At 41.5% G+C, this 22,885-nt stretch overlaps 1 protein-coding gene and 1 long non-coding RNA gene across 2 annotated transcripts in view; both read right to left on the bottom strand.

The window, feature by feature from the left end:
• Positions 1-123: 123 nt before the first annotated feature.
• Positions 124-10,062, bottom strand: LOC119893580. The gene is made up of 3 exons (XR_005442822.1): positions 9,838-10,062; positions 5,284-5,415; positions 124-5,175 (listed from the first exon to the last, which is right to left on the bottom strand). It is a non-coding gene; the product is annotated as an uncharacterized LOC119893580 (long non-coding RNA).
• A 2,910-nt stretch (positions 10,063-12,972) lies between these two features.
• The window catches only part of tspan18b (tetraspanin 18b), a 33,012-nt gene continuing 23,099 nt past the window's right edge, over positions 12,973-22,885 (bottom strand). Inside the window, exons 3-9 of the mRNA XM_038705824.1 lie at positions 18,675-18,770; positions 17,344-17,538; positions 16,985-17,059; positions 16,205-16,303; positions 15,782-15,958; positions 14,992-15,075; positions 12,973-13,987 (exon numbers count right to left, since the gene is read on the bottom strand). Of these exons, the coding sequence (XP_038561752.1) occupies positions 13,940-13,987; positions 14,992-15,075; positions 15,782-15,958; positions 16,205-16,303; positions 16,985-17,059; positions 17,344-17,538; positions 18,675-18,770 (774 nt within the window). The 3' untranslated portion in view covers positions 12,973-13,939. The remainder of the gene's footprint in view (positions 13,988-14,991; positions 15,076-15,781; positions 15,959-16,204; positions 16,304-16,984; positions 17,060-17,343; positions 17,539-18,674; positions 18,771-22,885) is intronic.

The following is a 22,885-nucleotide window of genomic DNA, read 5'->3' as shown; positions in this document are numbered from 1 at the left end:
TAACAGACATTCAATATGTTACTGTACATTTATATTTCAGACACTTGAGAATCATTGTCATTTTGAATCATCTAGTTGGTGATGCAAATGACAACACAACTGATTGAGTGTCACACAACTGTGATTTTCATCACATGCAAAACATTGCATTCTGGGATTGTTACAGTAACAACAAGTAGTAGCTTTTTTAGAGCACCATAAGGAGTTTTTGAGTGATAAAACCATAAAGGAAATAGTTCAACTATTTTTGAAACTCACAACAACGTGGCATTTTTATAGTTCGGTTATCATACATATTAAATAAACAACAATCATTTGTTAATTATGTAAATAATATGTTTATTAGTGAACTTTAAAGGTGCTGGTAGATGAATTTTGTTACCTTTGTGTGTATGTGTATATTACTAATGTTGTAGGGACATAAATTTGTTTAGAACAATCACACAAAGTAAAGTGTGGTTTAAATGTTAGGGTAAGAGTTAGGGTTAGGCAAGTAGTGGTTAGGGCTAGGGTAAGTCAATATAAAGTCCTCTGAAGTGATTAAAACATGACAGTGTGTCTGTGTGTGTGTGTGTGTGTATGTGTGTGTGTGGTTGAAGGTGGATGATATGTGATCCCACTCTTTTTCTCGCATCAGCAGCTTCCAGATGGGATGCTCTGCCGAAGCCATTAGGCCCAAAGTTAAGCCTAATAGTTTGAATGGGCCTTAAATGCCTCCAGGTGGTCTTTGGCTAACAGTATTGCTATGGCCGGGGCGAGAGAAAGCTGTCATGCAATACAGTATGCAACATCGTTTCACACAGATGTTCTTTGTTTTAGCAATACGGGCTCAATCATGCAACAAAACAGCCCTCAGAAAAACATTTATAATCACTTCAAAACATCTTTCCTACACAACAAAAACTATGTCTGCAATCAATCCACCCTTTATTTGAAACTTTGTGCTGAAGATCATCCACAGAATGCACAACTACTTAGGATAACTCTCACGTAAGAGAAAGGGAAGGCATGGCCAGGAAAAAAAAAAAAGATAACCTGTGCCAATTCACATCTTGCCATTGCTGTGGTCTTTTCCCTACAAAGAATGTTGGAGCTCTCCCATTTCTGCTTGCTCCCAGCAACAATTGCTGTCTTTTCCACAGTTGTGCAAGAGTTTAACTGGAGCATTCTGATCGCACGAGAACAGGAAAACTCCAGAGAAGCCTGCTGTCACCCACAAAAGGCTCCGGCTTTACTCGAGGAACTGAAGATCAACAATGGAAGATTAAAATGGAAGGGGAGACGAGGACCTGCTTGTACATGTCAAACAAAATACTTCTCCTATCCTCTTCTATGTGCCTCATGATGTTAATAATAAAGGTAATAACAATTAACATAACTTACATAGAACTCTTTAAAATAACTGTAAAAAGTTTACCTGGCTCTTACAATGCACAATGCATATTCTATGTGTCTTATTGTCAACAATGCAAAAATTCTTTGAGAACTTTCCCAGCCCTGCCTGCAGCTCCCAACCCCAAGCCCGTTGGTTCCTACTTAAGATGTCAGTATTTAAAGACACTCACAAATGTATACTTTCATTTTTAAAAAGAGTAAATTATTTACTCTAACAGGAGTAAAAATTTGTTGGGACTATGTTTAGCTCTGGATTTAGGGCGCAAGTCAGTGTTTACAGCAGCAGGATGGTGTACACTATGTTGGTTTGACTTAAAATAAATTATACTACCCATGTTCGTCATAATGAAGGCATGTTTTTAATATCTTTTGGACAACAATACAGGTCTATGGCACAGAGCAATAAGCCATATCAGGTTTTAGCTAGTGTGGACAGTGGTAAAATATAGAATATCACCAGACTTATCCTTTATTATCCAATGATAAATTATCAGTAAGAAGCAATATATATACACTTACGAAAGTTTAAGGCACCTGTCATGACCCCAGTGAGACCATCTTACCATCAAAATCAGAGACCCAAATGGCAAAATGGGCCACCAGTTAAAGAAGTTTTCCCACTGCCGCTATACTCCCCTTCTGTCTTAAACATGGGTAGATGACATAAACAAACACTCGCAGAGAGGAAGAAGAGCAGCCCACTGTGCCCTGAACAGCACTCATTAAACCTAATGGGTCACGCTGCTCCAGCCAGGCTCCACTGACACCCTTAATAGAAGCCTGCATGGTTAAGGGACCATGAAGACCATTAGGGCACTTCAAAGTTCACCCCACTATATTAGGGCCCTCCTGATATGGTAAAGAGGGGACAGATCCAATTCCTCATTCACTACTTAATTTTTCCATTGGTTGGCCTGTCAATCAGCCTGCTCCATAAACAAGTGGATGCTTGAGCTGCTCATTAAGGGCCATCGTTAGCAAGGCCAATGCCGTAAATCAGCACTTATATCAGCTTTCAGCAAAAAGATTCTTACAGGTCATATTTTAGAGTTGAAACTTTTTTCTTACACTGTTAAATGATCCCTTTTTGGTTTGAAAAAGCTGCTGCTTGCACTGTAAATCAAAATTCTCCACTCAATTTTGGACCGATGATGGGACTCCTATGAACTGTAGAGGACTGGAGCCAAAGGAAAATGACAAGCACACTGACCAGTAAAAAAATCCCCTCTAACTCAGACATGTAAATTCACACTGGCCATGTTTGCTACCATGAAACCAAAGTCTACCTTGCTCAAGTAACTTTAAGTGACATGTTGTCGTAAATCAAAAGAACCAGCAGAGGCTTGATATATTGATGCTGTCCTAAGGGACATAAAAGGCAGAGCAGTCTCCTGCTGTGGCCATAAGTCAGCACCAAAGCCTCTCAGTATGGCTTTGGGGAGAGGAGCAGGCGGCTGAAGAGGAAGGAACACAACATACATCACTCTGTCCAGTAAAACGTCCCTCATTACAAGCCAAGAACGCCAGTAAACAGCTCACATTAAGCTTAGATTTTGACACACATAAGAAACGAATCCTTAACAGCCTGAACATACTAGTGATCTAAAAGTAGTGACATCTGTTTCGAAGTAATACTCGCTGGGACATTGTATGCACATTTTAGGACGCAACTCAGAATGAAATAAACCGATACCAAAATGTGTATATGGATGTCACCACATCTGTGCATCAGAGGATCTGACAGGTCATTTTGTCTGCAATAGGAGGCAAGTGTAGGAGGAGGACTTGGCTCGGAGGTAAGATCCGAGTAGATTTTTACTGAAAGGGGAGCATGGATACTTTACTTCCCTAAGCTCCTTCTAATGGGGTCTCTGGCTCTGGGCCAGCCTTTTCTATGAACGTATCTACAACTCAACTCTACCAACGAAATCAGTTTCATCTGTGTTGATGCTCATACTGTGGAGCACATGTGCAGTGCTGTAAATTTGCAAATACAGTGGTCATACAGATCACAACGTGTGCGTGTTCTTATTATATGACTTATTTGCAAGTAAGAAACAGTGTGGGACTTTTATTAAAGTATGGTGACTAGTTCTTATTCACTTAAGATTCAGGTGGCTTGGGTGATACTGCATTAAGGTATACTTGACAAAACTGTCAACTGCGGTGCAAATAGAGGTTGGGAACCCACTGTGTAAAATACAACCAAACAACAAACTGTTACAACTAGAGGGCACTGTACAAGGCTAGAATCAAAACTCATAGAGGGCCCTAAGTGAGTCATTACAGAGAGCATCTTCCCATGTCTGAAAAGGTATTAGCTTGCTTTGTTAATTTCCTCTCCTCCATTTCCCCCATCAGCTGACAGTGGCCACCAAACAGCCGATGGCCTGCCAGCTGCCTGACAGGCATCTCTGTGGTCTGTAACCATGGAGACAGCCTCGCGATGGCTCACATCATTCACTAACTCCCACTAATAAAACTCCAGTTTATTAGAGTGTGGAAATGTCTAATGTGGCTTTCTGACATGCTAACATAAACAGAGAGGGAAAGGATTTAAAGTGGTACTGACACATGGGTGAAGGTTTTGGGCAGGCTAAAAGAGATGAACGGTGTGGACATAACCACTGGGCTAGTGGGTTAAATCAGCACTCGTGTATTGTTGTAGGGCAGCAGCGCGGTTAAAGTAACTGGCAAATATAAAAGTGCATATTTGCAGAAGCGTTACCTATAAGACTATATTAGCTAAGTTTATAAAAGCATGTATTTGTATTTGCAAGCAGCATATGGTAGACCATTAATAATATGACTGATACAACATGCTTCAACTGTCAGCCGGCGTGCTGTAGCAATGAAATGACTCATTCTGTTGATTCCTCCAGTTTCTTCCTGTGCCTGTGCACAGCCCTTTAAAATCTGAGAGTCAACACACTGAGATCGGCAGCCTGTCCACTGATTTCCTCCAAAGACTCTTCAAGTTTGTTATCGGGCTGTGTTTCTAACCCCCTCAACCTCTTAGTTCTAGAGCAGCATTTTGTCTCTCCTCTCTGCAATATGCTTCCAATTATCAATCTTGTGAATATGGGGGCGGTGAAGCATCCTACTGATTTATTGTGCGCTCAAGTCCAGCCTTGTTCACTGCATTTGCACAAGAAGCCCTCCTGCTGTAGAGCTCAAAGGTCAGACATACACAACAGCTGACCTCTCGCGGACTCATGTGCACCGGGTCGCTCTGGACCTGATTGACAGGCAGAGATGACGGCTCGACTGCGAAGGCCACAGGGTGAGAAAATCTGGTGTGCAATGAGGAGCTAAGCACTGCATTAGCCTCCAGCTGTGAGGGAAGCGGGTAACACAGAAACGTAGGGGAACCAGGGAAAGTGAAAAAAACAAAGATGAGAAATGAGGAAAAATTAAGGGGCCTCATATAGTCACTATCATTCGTCTGATGGCTGGCTGCTAAACATTACTCTTCTCCTTTGTAACGATAGAGCACTTTGTGGTCTTCTCACATGGGATAGTTTGGGCCATCTATTTGTAGTTCATCTAAATCCAAGCCCTGTGGACTGAAAACACATGCTCCACAAGTGAGTCACAGAGCACAAAAGATCGCTCAAGACAGCGGTGATGCTCGGCCTGAGAAACGACCCATCCCCACAGACTAATTTCCTGGCCTTTCCAGCTCACTTCCTGTTTCATGCTGGGTCATGGGCATCACACTGCGCGTCACAAAGGCTGCCCGGTCGAGTTCGAGGCCAGTGGTTCTGTGGGACTCAGTAGCTGTGGGACAATTCAGTTGTTTTATACAGCAAGGCTGTTACAGCGGGCTGCAGCATTATTTGTTTTACTCCATGTATCAAACTGTGTTGTTGAGTGTTAGATTCTCACATTTTCACAATGGGTTTTGCGGTTACATTGCAGCAGATGTGAATTGTCTGCCCCTGATATGGTTTCTGTTTAACGGTCCTGAGGGGGTTCTCCGGGCCCTTCAACTCCCCACCGGACCTAACACCTTTCACACTGGATAAACACAACACAAAGGAGAAACGTAAGTTTTATGTTAGAGGGTGGGTTATTACATGCAAAAAAAGGGACTCTCTAATTCCCCTGTGAGTCTAACCACTCATAAATCATCAAGCAATGAAAGTTTCCTCTCCAAACAGGGGGCTAAAACAAACTGAACAAGGAGCCCCTCAGACCCACCTCTCCCCCATCCCTCGCTCTCTTCTCCCTTTTTCCTGGTAGGAATTTTTATGAGGAAAGAAGAGATGTAATAGGGCAACACTACACTAGAGCAAAGAGGTAAATACTACAACATCAATCCTTAGCAGTGACCCAAAACTACAAAAAAAATCAAACATTATTTTCAGGGCTTTTACGCAAGTTCCTCTAACAGCAATGGGAAGACTACAAATCCTACTGCTGTAACTGGTAACATAATGAGAACAAACTTCTTGAATGCATGTTATTCATTGTCTGATCTTCTGTTAAGATTTGTTACTAGAGAGGATCCAAAATCTTTTGCAAGGATGTTCTGGTGGCCACAATTAAGATGGAAAATGCTGACATAAGCATAAAACTCTGAGAGACGTTTTACCACAAACTGTCAGTACATATCAACAAATTCAAAGCAAAATAAATCCTTTATTTTGGTAAAAATGAAATAAGCTTTTAATGTGTATGATATAACAAACAGAAAAAAATCCTCTCAGTATGTCGACACACTGTATTTCAATCAGGTTTTGCCAGATTTTGAAATTATGCTGCTTTCAGTTTGATTTCATGGGTCTAACTTTGATTCAAGCCTTATCATCCCAGAGGCAGAGGCAGTGGGAGCAGTATTACACAACATATGATATCTGGTATGATTCCACCAGTAGGGTTGCACACCTCAGGCTTGTGTTAATACCACTTATATGTGATGTGATCGGAGCGTGCTGGAGCGAGTGAACCACCAGGACCAGGAGCTGCTCCTGCTGACCACCAGTAACACTTAGCAGCTGTTAAATACTCTGTGAGATCCTAACCTGAACCAATGCAGACACTTCAAATGGGAGGAAAAGGGGGGGCCGGCGCTCTGACACACCAACTGCTACTGGTGCTTACTTTCTGATCAACAGGTCAAACAAAATGTGCCTAAAATACCCAAGACACACTGTTTTAATTTTAGAGTCTGGGCCTTATAGTCATGTCAAATTTGCTTCAGTCAACACTTTGACTTTGTAGGATAAAAATCTCAGCCCTCTTGAGAGTTGGTGCATTGGAGTTAATGTCTGCAGAGTCAGTAAAAGGGAACCATGCAACATATGCATAAAGATGGTGATGTTGTATTCAATCATTTCACATAAAAAGGAGCTGAATGTACTTGACAGTCTTAAACAACACATGTAACTATGTAAAAAAATGGCCTTCATATAAAATAATTATAAATAAATATGCTGAAATCCTCATGTTTACATCACAGTTTCTGTACAAAGGGTTCCTTCTTGCTGATGCTTAGAAGCAAATATACATTCGCAAGCATTGGATGGAGGAGTAGCATGATGCTACCGCCCTCAGGTGGTGAATTATAGGACTGTTGGCTCTTTCTTACCTTCAGCGTTGGCTACTGAACACAAAGATGCAAACTGGGCTGAATTTATCAGGTGGAGGAACGCTGTGCGATAAGCTTAACATTTCAAGCAACAAGTTGTAAAAAGTAAGTATGTCAGGGGTGTTTTCTTTTATCATCGGATGATCAGATAGCTAATTAGATCTAATTTTAAAGTACAAGCTAATAAATAAGAGCCAGAAAGAAGAGACTAGTAAAAGTAAGTGTTGGTTTTTGAATAGTTCATAAGAATCTGTATTTTTGTGTGTGATGCTGTACAGATTTTGGAATGTATGATTCAGTTTGGTTACGATTCATGTAACACCACTGGTTACTGTTTTGTGACCATTCTTGATTGCCCTCGGCGTATATGGCACAAGAAACAGAGCTGAAATGTGTCTTTTTATTTGAGGCGACGGTAATGAGCTCCAGTATATGTTAATGAAGCAGGAAACTAAAAAGAAGTCAGCTGGCCTTAGTTCGGTTTACCTTGAGCTCATTATTAAGTATTATAGATTTCCAAAGTCTAAAAGCGTGTTTCTTAATATGCCTGTATGCCTGAAAATTGTAATCATATGTTCTGCTGGGTAGGCTGTTTGGAAGGCTTGAGTTAGTTTTATCTTCATGTGTCCATTTATTTAAAATAGATTAAAACATTTAAATAAGATCCCAGAGAAATTCAATGTGTAAAAGGACACACTATTGAGAACTCTACTTAGAAAGTACACACTGTTGTGTACTTTTGGAATTTAATTTAAACTTATGCACTGCCATATCATACAAAAGCATATAAACACTGGACATCTCTGCAGTAATATTCACTGTGTTTACACAGTCACACCCATATACTGTCCCTACTAGAAAAATAAGTTACTTAAGTCTGTTCTTGAATGCAAGTCATATCACTTTATTGGGTTTGTTGCAAGAGAAAGAGATGTCCATCATATTTTAATTTATATATTTGTCTGCCAGAAGCTACAGTCTGGGTCAACCACGTTTAAACACATTTAGGTTATTTAGGAAAAAAGAAAGAATTATTACAAACCCAATTGAGCCCTTAAACCTTTTTGTTCTGCCCTTTTCTTCACTCATCAACAGTGCTCACCAGGTTGATGCTGAGATTTTTTAAATTAGTCCTAATTTTCCCAGAATGCACTGCAACCAAGTCATATTTGAGATCGCCAAGAATTAGATGTCCATGTGAAGACTTACTATTTCTTAGATCTAAGCCAGACTCAATGTGTGCCTTTGAGAAACCAACACCAGAGGGAAGTGAATAAAATTCAACATGGAAAGAACAGAGATGAGTACAAACAAGCTCCAACAGAACAGTGAGAGGGAGGCGTGGAGAACGATGGCAAAAAATATCTGCCTAAAAGCTGCCAGGACAAATTACGGAGGGCTACCAGAAAAGTGTGAATGAGTAACACCTGTTTTGCTTGACTGGGGAACCTTATAGTCCAGATATGTCCACCCCCCCCCGCTCAGCGTGCCGGTTCTTAATGCCTTAATTGTGCACATTCGCTATTTCACTGTTACATTCCAGCCACTTTACACACCCAAAACTGTAGGCCTGTGTTTCTAAAGTGAGAGGAAAGCTGGGGAGGCAGAGCAGTAAACCTTGCTGAGTACAGAGAGCATGTAACAGTCAGCTAACACAGGTTCTCCATCCGTCTTCAACTGGTTCTTTTGCCTGATGACTGTGCTCTTTGCCAAACAATAGATGCCTTAATGGCCTCAGCATAGGCCAGTGGGAGTGATGTGGTAGATTACAGAAGCTGATATTATAGACCCCTGTTCAAAGACTTCATACACCTTTCACAGTTCAAACATCAGGCATTCAGTAAGACAATGATTGTTTTCATCATTGCTATTATTACATCTTATTATTACATCTCCTTATTGTATTTTGTCCAACCAAAAGGTCTGAAAGATATTTAAAATATATAAAATTACAAGATAAAGTGACAGTAATCCTCACAGAGATTAATAAATTACTTGGCCTACTATTGATGAGGTTTCAAACTTCCTGGGATGGAATTGACTAATTGATTACTCAAGTAATCCTTTTAGCACTAAATTCTGTCATTTTATCTGCTCCACAAGACAAGCTCACTGACATATCTGATAAGGATCATATTAGTTCATGGACATATTTAGACATATGTGTACCCAACATGTTTTCATCCCAGGGCCTTAAATTACACCGCTTTGAAGAAGGCCCGACAAAACTAGCCTGAAGCTACCCTTCAGCGTCCATATGAAAAGCCTTTTTAGTGCTTAAAAACTACTTGGTTAGGTTCAGGAAAAGACCGTGGTTTTGGTAAGGTTAAGGAAAAGATTTGCTAATTACAGACCCAAATACACGCATTGGTTTGTCATGGAGGCTATACCTTTCAGTCAAGGTAAACAAGTAGCCAGCACTGGTTAGGCTAACGGTATGTATTAAACCTTAACGGTATGTATTATTGTTTTTTAAATATGAAATCATGACAGTGTAATTGGTAAGAGAGGTTTCCTAACAAGTATGTTCGTGTCCTAACTACTCAGACAGAGACGCAGAATTGTAGCCTCTTTTAACATTTTTTTGTCAATGACAGGCATAAAAACTGTATTGATGAGCATGAGCGGCTCAGTTAATCAACCTACTGTGACTAAGCAACCAAATAGTTTGCTAGCTGTTGACCAGCTAGCCTTGTTGTGACCTCACCTGTCCTTTCGTTACATTATAACCATAGACTGTATATAAAAAGATTATAACGACGTAAGTTAATGGGAGAGTTGAGGTCTTTGAAGAACAACAGTTAACGACCAAGATAAACCAAAACAGAGTTGATGAACATTGAACTTACATTCAGGTGGCCAGAAACATTGTTCGATAACACCTTAGCCTAAACATAAAGGTCGGCGGTAACAGCTACGTGCGGCAAAGTAGGCCTATCCATCATCAAGTATTGATGTTTTTCTGCCCCCTAGTGGCCAAAAATCAAATATGGAATTGCTGGCATCTGACCATCAATGTCACCTGATGACAAGTGGGTCTAAGTAAGTAAACAAAAGAGTTCTTTGATATATACTGCTCAAACAAATAAAGGGAACACTAAAATAACACATCCTCGATCTGAATGAATGAAATAAATGAATGAAATAATCTCATTAAATACTCCTTTCTTTACATAGTTGAATGTGCTGACAACAAAATCACGCAAAAATTATCAATGGAAATCAAATTTGATGGAGGTCTGGATTTGGAGTCACTCTCAAAATCAAAGTGGAAAACCACACTACAAGCCAATCCAACTTTGATGTAATGTCCTTAAAACAAGTCAAAATGAGGCTCAGTAGTGTGTGTGGCCTCCACGTGCCTGTATGACCTCCCTACAACGCCTGGGCATGCTCCTGATGAGCGGATGGTCTCCTGAGGGACCTCCTCCAAAACCTGGACTAAAGCATCCGCCAACTCCTGGACAGTCTGTGGTGCAACGTAGCGTTGGTGGATGGAGCGAGACATGATGTCCCAGATGTGCTCAATTGGATTCAGGTCTGGGGAATGGGTGGGCCAGTCCATAGCATCAATGCCTTCCTCTTGCAGGAACTGCTGACACACTCCAGCCACATAAGGTCTAGCATTGTCTTGCATTAGGAGGAACCCAGGGCCAACCGCACCAGCATATGGTCTCACAAGGGGTCTGAGGATCTCATCTCGGTACCTAATGGCAGTCAGGCTATCTCTGGCGAGCACATGGAGGGCTGTGCGGCCCCCCAAAGAAATGCCACCTAACACCATTACTGACCGACCGCCAAACCGGTCATGCTGGAGGATGTTGCAGGCAGCAGAACGTTCTCCACGGCGTCTCCAGACTCTGTCACGTCTGTCACATGTGCTCAGTGTGAACCTGCTTTCATCTGTGAAGAGCACAGGGCGCCAGTGGCGAATTTGCCAATCTTGGTGTTCTCTGGCAAATGCCAAACGTCCTGTACGGTGTTGGGCTGTAAGCACAACCCCCACCTGTGGACGTCGGGCCCTCATACCACCCTCATGGAGTCTGTTTCTGACCGTTTGAGCAGACACATGCACATTTGTGGCCTGCTGGAGGTCATTTTGCAGGGCTCTGGCAGTGCTCCTCCTACTCCTCCTTGCACAAAGGCGGAGGTAGCGGTCCTGCTGCTGGGTTGTTGCCCTCCTACGGCCTCCTCCACGTCTCCTGATGTACTGGCCTGTCTCGTGGTAGCGCCTCCATGCTCTGGTCACTATGCTGACAGACACAGCAAACCTTCTTGCCACAGCTCGCATTGATGTGCCATCCTGGATGAGCTGCACTACCTGAGCCACTTGTGTGGGTTGTAGACTCCGTCTCATGCTACCACTAGAGTGAAAGCACCGCCAGCATTCAAAAGTGACCAAAACATCAGCCAGGAAGCATAGGAACTGAGAAGTGGTCTGTGGTCACCACCTGCAGAACCACTCCTTTATTGGGGGTGTCTTGCTAATTGCCTATAATTTCCACCTGTTGTCTATTCCATTTGCACAAAAACATGTGAAATTGATTGTCAATCAGTGGACAGTCTGGTGGACAGTCTGATTTCACAGGAGTGTGATTGACTTGGAGTTACATTGTGTTGTTTAAGTGTTCCCTTTATTTTTTTGAGCAGTGTATTTACTTTCCCTCCATTGTGTTTTCCTGTTGTTGTAGCAAAAACGGAGTAGTGTGGATGGGGCTCAGAAAGCACAATTTTCCCTGTTGAAGTGAACAAAGCTGTACCTTTTTCAAATATGTTTTTTTAACTTATACGATTAGTGTACATTTAAGATATTGAAGAACTAGACTGGTTTGTACAACCAACAATCTGAGAAGTATATCTTATATGTCTTACTTTGAGACATATAAGATTGATTGACAGATTGATGGATCTAATAGACATAGTGAAAGTGTCTTTTTTGAAGCCAATCCTTAAGACAAATGTTGGGTATATTTTTCTCTTTGCAAATGTTTACTTAATCGTATTATGTCCGAGGACATCCTCACAAGCATGTTCAGTTTTAGGTTGGCAGGTTTGGCAGTACAATACTAGGAGTTATGAGGGTAGACTCCATGTATCAATAAAAAAAAAAAAGGAAAAACAATAAAATGTTCAGGAGATAAAATGATTAAACAGAGAAGCAAAATATGCTAAATTTTAATGCTCCTCATTTGCTTCACTTTCAGTTTTTCTTTGCTATATCCTATTTTTTAATTATTGCACCTGCTGCCATGGTTTAGTTACCATACATAATTTATCCTTACTGTATGTTGTTCACACTTATATACTTTCTTGCAGGAAAAAAATCAATAAACTAATGCACTGCAGGTGAAATTCAGCTTATTATCACAATAAAACTAACAGCCATATATGGATCATAATCAAATTGTATTTTACTTTGGCTCATGAAACATCAATTAAATTTTATTTATATAGTGCCAAATCACAACAACAGTTATCTCAGAGTGCTTTTCATAAAAGAGCAGGTCTAGACCGTACTCTGTGATGTTATTTACAGAAGCCCAACAATTCCCACCAAAAGCAAGCACTAGGCGACAGAGGCAAGGAAAAACTTCCTTTTAAGAGCAGAACCATGGCTCAGGGTGGGCGGCCATCTGCCTCAACCAGTTGAGGGTGAAGGAGTGAGGGAGAGAGAGAGAGAATCCATCCATTTTTTATGTTTTAGTACTTGTCAAAAAGGTGTAGCAGAGATGACCGATTTGTTGTTAAAAGAGAACAATCACCAATGGCACAAGGCTGCAGCTGAAAACTTATAGGCTAACTATCTATTCTGACAAATACCTTGGTTTTGCAGTTTAATTGATTTTATCATGGGCCCTGATGCAAAAAACATTGTAAAGCAATTTGTCACAAAATTACAATAACGTTTGTTTCTCCTATCAGACTGTAATTGTAAATAATAAAAACAAAGTTTGTAGTTAATCGGGTAAACGTAACGATAAACATTTATTCATGTATTAAACCTTCATGTACTGCATGTGTTTCCATCATGCTCAGATGCTTTATTTGCAGAACACTACACATGGGGTTCATCGTATTTGTAAAGATGATCTGAAATTATTTAAGGGTGAATTAAAGAAAAAAACAAAACACAAGGGCAGTCATTTAGAATGCCATTTATGTCATTGACAGAATCTAATACAAATGCATACACATACATTTCACCACCTACAACCACTACTGCAATAAACATCACCATACAAATAGAAAAAGAATCCGAGGTTGGCTTTCAAGCTTGGGAGGGGGTCATGAAGAGCCATGAGCTCACATGCTCACAAACTAGTTCATACACATTCAAAAAGAGCATCCAGTATGTACACGCACGCACGCACGCACGCACGCACACAAACACATGCACACACGCACACACGCACACACACACACAAAGCTTATATAACAGCATTAAAGAAGAATGGCTGTAAAAAGGCATATAGGGGAGGGAGTGTGTTACAGTATACAGTATGAAAGGGAACAGGGTTAACAGCAAAGTGTACATCAAAACATTTTTAACAGTTAAGCCAACTTTACTTAATATAAATATTCTTCATCCAAAAGTCAGTGCAGTGCCTTCTGCTCAGGCTTCACCTGGTCCTCATGCCTGGTCCACTTTACTCCCAGTCTGTGCTAGACCTGGTCCAAAAAAATGACTGTTTCCACTTTACACACAAATCGTTTTACATCAGTTTTGTCTCTGATCTCCCACTTTATCAGTGGTTTATGTGTATGTGTTAATGCATATGTATGTGTTTTTTTGCCACCCAGTACCTCAAAAGTCCAGCTGTGAAGTACAGGAGTTTGTTTTCTCTACCAATTAGCCAATAGAAAAAGAGATCAACAAATTTACAAGTGTCCTTTTTGTTCTTTTCTCCTTAATTCCCTTTTTTGAAAAAGAAGTTCACAGATGGAGCCGCTCTACTGGATTCCCCTGAAGAGACACATTGCAAAGACCATGGCAAAGAGCTGAGAAAAGGAGGAAAATGCAATGATTAGCACACAGGGAAACAATGACAACATGTGAAACTAGAACAGCAGTCCCACTCTGGATAACAGAGTTTTAAAATTGGTTACATGTATTTCTCAATACTGAGTTCAATGTTTCAAAACTCTCAACACAACAACAGCCGCCACTGTAGACTAAACTGAATAACCTTTCATTGCTTATGACACAAAATGCATTCAATGGCCACATTCTTCCCTATTTCGTGAATTGTTTTCTCAATTAAACCCTACCACAACACTACCAAAACTGTGTAGTTACACTTAATTTGCACATGTTTACATGCTATTTTACAAACCAATTACTTTAATTTGACTGCAAATTGTGACATTCCGCTACATCTACAGTAACAAAAAAAACACATACGCACAAAAAAACCCATAAACCACTAATCGGACCAGACAATACTGAATGCCTCAATTTATCCCTGGCCAACTTGCGCCAGGTGAGGAAAAGGGCAAGAGAGTTTTGTATTGCATGACTGGATTTATAGCTAGTAACTATATACCAAGTTACTAAAAATTACTTGAAAGACAAAAGTGATACATATTGAAATGCTATCGGTTGTAACTGGTCTTATGAGGGACAACATTTTCTGGTTGGGAGACAAATGTTGTCAGTCTTAAGATACAAGAGTTGATCCTGAGATGTGAATGAAGTGCTTCGGTTCCATTTGTGCATTATGGATGTGCAATTAAGTGTATGTTGGTAAAGAAAACAGTGTGAACAAAAGCATGCATGTAGCCAATTGTAAAAAAAAATGTAAAAAAGCAGTCCAGTCAAATCTATGTTCATGTAATACCAAGGATCAACACTAGATGGAGATCTTGGTGTACAAGGAGCTTTCATATAACACCACACATATTCAGGCAGATATTCCTCAGCTTAAATGAATGTTAACACAACTGAAGAGGCAAAGAAAATGCTGCATATGTGATGATTTAACTCAAATGAAAACCCTTCATACCTCAATGGTCAGAACCACAATGGCCAGCGCTCCAGCCACATAGATGTACAGTTCAAAGTAGTCAACTACTGCAGAGTAACAGCCCTGTGGACACACAAAAGACGTGACGCTCAGCATAGAATCAATAGGCTATAAAGTTGAAGAATTGCAGAGACAATTAAAGTAACATCACAGTTAATCGAGTGAGGCTTTGAACAAAGGCCTGGTTGAATGAGAGGGAAGCAAGGCCTCCAGCAGTACTGCCTTTTAATGAGGGCTCTTTGTGTGAATGAACAGAGAGACACACGCATTGTGGACACCTCGCATTGTTCTAGTGGCTTGAAAGACAACAGGTGGAGAGCACAGAAAACTTCTTCCTATCAGCTTTCACTGTAATTACATTTCACTCCAAGGCTTTCTTTACACACATGGAAGCCGGAATGTGGGTATGTGTATGTGTAACTGTGAAGCACACCTAATTGTCACATATTCATATACTTATTATCCTCTACTTTTGCACACATGTATGCTCCACAAAAATTCCACTTTACCATTGTATGCACACTTACACAAAACACTCACACGTGCTCAGATGCATACATACACTGGTTTCTCCACACTATAACACATAGTAAATGGCCTCCTATGACACCCAAAACAAGGAAAAGCACTAATCAGCCATGGAGGAGCCAGCAAGCCCCTGGATGTCACCCCTCAGCTGTCTGCTCTAATTAAGCCTGAAGGTGGTTTGGAAGGAGGGAGAAAGAGAGAGAGGGTGAGAGAAGATGTCATGACAGATGTCAGAAGTTACCTTGTTATTGCGGAACATCATACTGCCTGATAAGCACTGCTCCTGGGTGATATAGGCCAACTCCCTGGTCTGACTGGCATGCTGGCAGCAGGCTTCTGGCACCATATGATTTTGGTTGATTAGCCTGAACAGGCTGTCCTTAAAATCCTCTGGGCTGTTCACCCCACAGCATTCAAACTGATGGGAGGAGAGGAGAGAATAGGAGAAGAATTGCTGAGTGCCTCTTTGTGCACTGGTGTGTGGTCCACTGTGTGCGTGCACCAATCCAGCATGAATATTGACCTAAATGTCTAGGATTTTATCTATAAAATATTGCCCCTTGACGCCAGGCTGCAAACCTTCCTGTTTCCACTGTTAGTGGAAGCAATGAGTTGGTAAAAGCTACAGTGTGTAAGCACTTTGCCATATGTGCAGTAGCCTTACTGTAGTCATGATGGCATTCCATGTGGAGGTGAAGACGTCAGTGTTGTTGTAGCCCTGATAATGTCTCTTCAGCTCCTTGGTGAAGTACTCTCTGGTCAGCTAAAAAAAATAGCCGGCAAGAGCACATGTTAATGTCACCACCACAGGCATGATATGGTTTTTTTTCACTTAGGTATCATTTTAATGGGGGATTGCAGCCATTTTACACATCAAAGTCTGTTGTCTGGAGGAAAAAAAAAAAAAAAAGGTATAACGTCTGGGGGTGTGGAGTTAGAAAACAGTGAGCCTACTAGAACTCGGTAACCAGCTCCTCATGTCTACTTGAAGCTAGTGACTTTAGGCTACGAGGCTACATTAGCTGCTACTAGCATAGCACACCCAAATCACCCAAGTCGACCCAAGTCGAGTTGCCCTGGGGGTAATGTAGCCGCCAGGTTTTGACAAAGATGAATGCGTGGAATATAAAAGGTCTGGTTATGTTCCTTTGATTTTGGTCTTTTTTTACTGTTCATAGTGAGTCCAAAAATGTTAGGAGTGCAATGATAAATCTGTGGAGTACTCTTTAGTGTTGTTTATGCACAAACAATCATACAAGAAGACTAAATAAATAAGAAACTGGTGACAGAACAAGTAAAGAAAAGTATGAATACGAGCAGGCATGAGATCCCAGCTTTTGGATATTTGATACTAGTGCTATATAAAAACATTTTGGTATTGAAAAAAACCCAGCCTTACTGGACAATGGTGACAAAAGGTGAAGTAAATACTGTTGCAACTTACATGCTCCCGAAATATGAAGGCCAGGATGGCAGCAGCCAGCTCGGCTAAGAAGATGAGTAGGATGAGCATGAAGAACTGCAATAAGACCGAATAAAAAAAAAAAGTGAGACAGAGTAGGACAAGCTGGATAAGTGTCAGAAAATGTGCATGTCACTTAAAATCACATTCTGTCTATGCCCGCTTCGCTCAGCATTAACTATACATGAGACTCGAGGCACAAAGGCAAATAGAAGGGCATTTTGCTCTTTTGGCTTTCAGTTTCAAGCATGGCAGTCCAAAAACTGACAGAATAATCAACACGCATGCACACAAACAAGATCAGTAACAGAACTATATTTTGAATTTGTCTGTCGACTCACAAAGAGGAGCAGACACTTGTTTTCGCGGATGGCTCCACAGCAGCCCAGGAAGCCCAGAAGGAAGAGCATGCCTCCCATGCCCAGGATAATGTAGACACCAGTGAATAGCAGGGGGTTGGCTGCTACAATTTCCCTGAACCCTGTAGGATCCACCAGCACCCACACTCCCACTCCCAGGAGGAAAGAGCCCCCCAGCTGATGGAGGAACAAGAAAGCAGACACTAGTTAGACAAAACAGGAATTGGCTGCATTTTAAAAATTAATGGAAACTCAGAGGATAGCGCTGTATCCCCACTGGCACACAAAAACATTCAACAAGATGTCATTTAATGGAAAATAAATTTGTGCTTTTTTCCAGGAAAACATGCTGGTAATGCAAATCTTTGAAAGGCTGGGGTGAGATGAGATGGCAGATAAAAGGATGGATATCTAGAGAGCCATAATGTCTTAGTAGGGGGTGGATGGAGACATCTAGCCTGCTTCAACTATCCCTGCTAAAGAAATTCACAGCACTGCAGCCTCCATCCTCTCCCATCCTCCCTTTCACTAAAACCTTATCTGCCACTTTGGGGTGACTCATGTGATTAAGAAAAGAAGGTACTGAGGTGTGTGTGTGTGTGTGTGTGTGTGTGTGTGTGTGTGTGTGTGGGGAGAGCATTATATACTTCTACCACAATCCTCTTCCTCTGACACAGGGAGAGACCTGGGCTTCAGCAAATGAAAGCCACTCCATATTGGAGGTAGAGGTTGTGGTATGAGGAAAGGAGATAGCCATATTGGAAGCACCATTGGGCTTGAAAAATGCTTATGTGTTACATGAGTGTGAAGTGCCCATAGAAAGAAAGAAAGGGATGGCAGTGAAATATAGTGGTTGTTATTGAGTTATGCTAACAGCTAAGTTCATTCTTTGCTCCGCTGAGTGCATTATTAGCCCAGCCCTGAACAACCACATCTGAGAAGAGTCTCTAAGCGGTTTGGTTGCGCTTAATAAAGCAGGAAAAGAGACAAACCTTCTTACTCTGACCCTCCCCCCTTTACAGGCTCAGACTAACAGGATTACCCTTGATGGTCTGATCAAGACTGATAAACTCAGGTGCCAGTCACAAACTCTGTATGGCACTGTGTGCCTCAGATGTGTGTCAGCGCACTAAAATCTAATCAAAAGAGAATTTGATAGAATCAAGATTGCCTCCGTCTAATGAAATGCAAATGTGGCTCCATTAGTCAGTTGAGCAGGGGGAGGTCAGAAACCCATCTTAAATCATTAGATTGACACTAACTTCAGAGATAGCCAGATGAAGTGTATTTGAGAAAGAGATGAAAATACTTACAAAGATGAGGAAATTGAAGACAAACATGAGGTACTTGATGCAGCTGAGACAGTCCCCCTCCATGGTTGTCCCTCGCGCTGAAGCCTCTCCCTGCCCCTGAGAGGAAACAACATAAAGCGCACCACTTAATGAATCCTGCCAAATGCTCACAGTATTCCCATTCTCTTGCACTCTGGATAGGAATTCAGATGAAACTGCCAAGAAAATAATACTCTGCAAAAACCTGCTCACATTTTTAATGAGTTCTGCCACTCAAACATGCAATACACACACACATACAGGCCTGTCAGGTAATTTGGTCCAATTTGAGCTGAAAATCCTTGTATTATCCCCCCAGGTGCTCTGTACCAGCTACAGTTTGTCAGCAGTCCCTAAGTAACTACAAGTTTAGGCTACACAATGTCAACCCAACCTGACACAACTCATCTCGCTGCACACCGTGACAACTTATGTAATTTTAAAGACGCACTTTCACAGTCAGATGTCCCGATTGCCTATCAGCACTTCCTATCTCTGCGCAGATGGGGTCCCCAGGTTCAGTGTGACCCGAGGGGCTGTCTATCTCAGAGCATTTTAAGGGTATGAGTCCTGACTCTGGCTCCATGAGCATTAAACGAGAAAGTATGGCCCTTAATATGGAGCTTCTTCTTAATGTAATGAGAGGCAGAGGCCCTGTGCTCCCATCAGCCAACCCTCTATCTAACATAAACACACTTTCCCTGATGAGGGCCTGTCCTGGAAGCACTCCTGGTTAATGAAGAATGGCTCTCCTGCATAGGAGACAACATGGGTTCCTCAGTATCCATGACCTTGTGTGTGTTATATATATATATATATATATATATACATATATGCATCCCCCCCCTCACCATTCTGCAAATGAACAAGATTTTCCCCTCAGGGAGGATAGGAATTGTCTAAGGAATCTTCTCTACATATTCTGCAAAAACCTGTAGTGGAAACGATCTGTGGGGCAGCTTAATTGCAGTCTCAGTGAAAGAAGAAAACTAATTACTGGGCAGAAATGAACTGGCCGTCTTTGCTTTGTAGTTGTGATTATTAATTTGCTCTCCCATAGTGATAGCCAGGACTGAGTCTGGGTAACAAGCAGATTAAAAAGCGATTTCTCTGAGGAAGTGTAAATAGGTTTGCACATCTAGGCAGCTACACACTGCCATCTCTAATTGAAAACATTGTCTGTACTTTGCAGCATGTCCGTCAAATCAGAATTAGAATCAGTTTTATTGCCAGGTATGTGTACACATACGTGGAATTTAACTCAGGATTGTACATTGCTCACGATGTGCTTACTTATACAATAATACCATAACACAATAATAAAATAAAATCAGACACAAACTACAGAATAGACAACACTAATATAGACACTATGAACAAAACAATATAGACAAATAGTGCAGTGATCAGAGTGCAAAGGATGCAAGAGTAAACTATTCTCATTATCTACATGTTGAAGGTGGATATGATATACAGGTACACATACATGCATACATGCATACATGTACACATGTACATAGTGTAATGGAGTACACAGTGTGATGGAGTAAATGTAATCTCATAATCTTTGGCAGTCTTTCCAATGCCTGATGTGCTTTCAGATGACTCCTCTGGGTGATCTCTCTGCTTCTTTGAGGCAGCAGGGAAGTTTGGGATATGATCGACGCCAGCTTTTATTTCTGTCCGTCTTTGAAGGGGTTCTGCTGTCGCTCAAATGGGATTCAGCCTTGACCCTTTCACCCCTTAGAGTGGGAAATTCATGTTTTCAGGTGAAACAAACCATAATCTCTCCAAACCAACGTCTTAAACAAGGACTGCACAACTGCTTGCTGCAATGATTTTACACAGACGCACGGCAATAATGCTAAATCATAACCTGTATCTTTTTCTAATCTGTTTTTCTTTTATTGTGGTGTGTTTGCACTGGTTTGGTTTTCCTGCTGATTTTAATTTCAATGTGCAGCTCCATAGAACCGTTTTTTTTGTCTTTGTTCAATGTAGTCCTGTGTAAGTTGCCTTGACAATAACATTGAACAATACTAAAGATGATGAAGGCAGTCTTTGTCTGCTGTGGGCACGAGTTAACATAGAATGAGAACATCTCCTCCCCTCACCAGCCTGAGGGCTTATTATTTTTTCCTCTCCTTCTTTCCTCCTCAGACCCAAGGAAATTGATTTAGAGCTATGGTTAAACAGCTCCTCTAAATCATAATTATATGCTTAGGTATTGATCACCCTCCTAGTGGTACTCTGAAAGCAACCAACAGCCTGAGAAGGGTTTTAATTAACCCCTCCTCTTTCTAAGCCTCTCTGAAAGACCTAATGAGGGCACAGGAGGTTTTAATTGAGATTTGCATACATTACAGTCTCTGAAAAAAGCATCAGAAAAAGGCCCTTTCTCATCCCTTCTGCGCTCCACTGTTAGTCCAGGGCCCCTATGAAGAGTGCAAACTGTATTTATTGGAGCAGGGGATGAAGAAGCGGAACGAGGAGGGGTGGAAGGGGTTGGCTGGAAAAACTCTCAGGGCTCAGCTCACATCTCATTCTCCAAACAAAATGTCTGATTTCTCCTCCAGCTTCACCCTTTTGCTCTTCGCTCCCGTCTCAGGGTCAAACCAACTGTCAGATCTGGAGCCAATTTTCTTTTCTGCATTAAAATGCATTGGATGCTTAAGAATGAAGTGGACTATAAGGGCCTAGCTAGGCTCCAAATAACACGCCATGGTGCAAACCAGCACAGTATAAATCAAACTGCCACAGAGACCTGGAGAAAGTGCAGAGTAAACAAACTGGTCTTTCCCATGGCTCCCATGGGATCGCAGGTCCTCATTGATCACAGCCTAGCAGTAGAGATCAGACCACTAAGTCTCTATGAATATTCTGCAGAGTACATTATGTAGACAAGGGAAACGTGGGTCACACCCCAAGAGCTGTAGCCTTACAACAACATCCACATGTTACTATTAGATTTACGGCAGATTTTCCTCAGCTGTGCTGCTTTGCTAAGATAGCAATGTGTCAAAATAAGGAGTTCTGTGGCATTGTGTTTGTATAGACTACCAAAGAAAACACACCCATTAAAAACAAACATGATACACACAGCAGGAAGAAATACTGCATTGCTATAGTTGCATACAATGTGTTTGTTGCCTGGAAATACTGTATGAATGTCCTCAATCTGACAATCTAACTGTCTTTCCCTGAGGTATAGAGTAAATGCCAACTCCATCTACGTCTGCAGCGTCTCCCGTTACTGACATCATGAAATGCCACACGGCACTAAGATCCCATTGTTTACTCTTGGCAAAGACCGATCCACGGCCAGCTTGGACTGTGGAGCCCGGCATGGTTGAGTTTGATAGTAGATAAATGAGAACTGATCCTAAATCAACTTCACAGTACCGGCAGAAGGCAGAGCTCTGTAATGAGGGCAAGCTCGTCTGACCTACATTCTTCTCAGTATGAGAAATTCTGAAACCTTGCTACGGGCCTTTTTTCATGCTTAACTCAGAAAACCAGAGGTCTGTTCGGCTAGCATCTACACAATCAACCACGATGGCCATGTCAGCTCGTTATAATTAAAAGATAAAGAAGACATGGTCCTGCATTAAGAGTGCTCCATATATAAATAGTACACCCTTGGATGGTTCCCCTTGAAGTTGACACTTTCAGCATGGTTAATGAAGTGAGTCCATATTCCCCTGCTGCACTGGCCATCGGGCCGAACAAATGGATCAGCACGACAAGGACACTGTATCTGCTCCGTGCCAAACTATTGCCACCCTCCAACCCCTGATAACCAGCCAGTTCACTTCATCTTGAGCATGAGCCTGCATAACAAATAATCATTACTACTGAAACCTTCTTGAGGTTGTAAGGGTTTAAACGTCAATGACCCTCTAAATGATCACCTGTAGTTGAACCCTGGGGACGGTGCATTTCGTCCTCTGGCTCCCTGATGCAGCTGGAGCAGGTGTGTTTTTTTATCTACTGTATGCCACTCTAAAGCTCTCTCCGGAGTGTGCTATTACTCTCTGATAATGACACTAAGGGACCACACACATGCCACATCACCCTTTATCTCAATTAAAAACCCATTTTCATATTTCTCCATGACTTCCTAAAGCAGCCGCAGCAAGTAAACACCCCAAAATCCGAATAAAGACAGGCTCCTCTGGCAGTGAGCAGGGCTC

This window comes from Micropterus salmoides, unplaced genomic scaffold (genome assembly GCF_014851395.1).
Source record: "Micropterus salmoides isolate LMB-PRFRI ecotype aquatic unplaced genomic scaffold, ASM1485139v1 Ms_hic_scaffold_8, whole genome shotgun sequence".
Taxonomy (NCBI): domain Eukaryota; kingdom Metazoa; phylum Chordata; class Actinopteri; order Centrarchiformes; family Centrarchidae; genus Micropterus; species Micropterus salmoides.
This window is presented reverse-complemented; position numbering and strand designations above follow the sequence as displayed.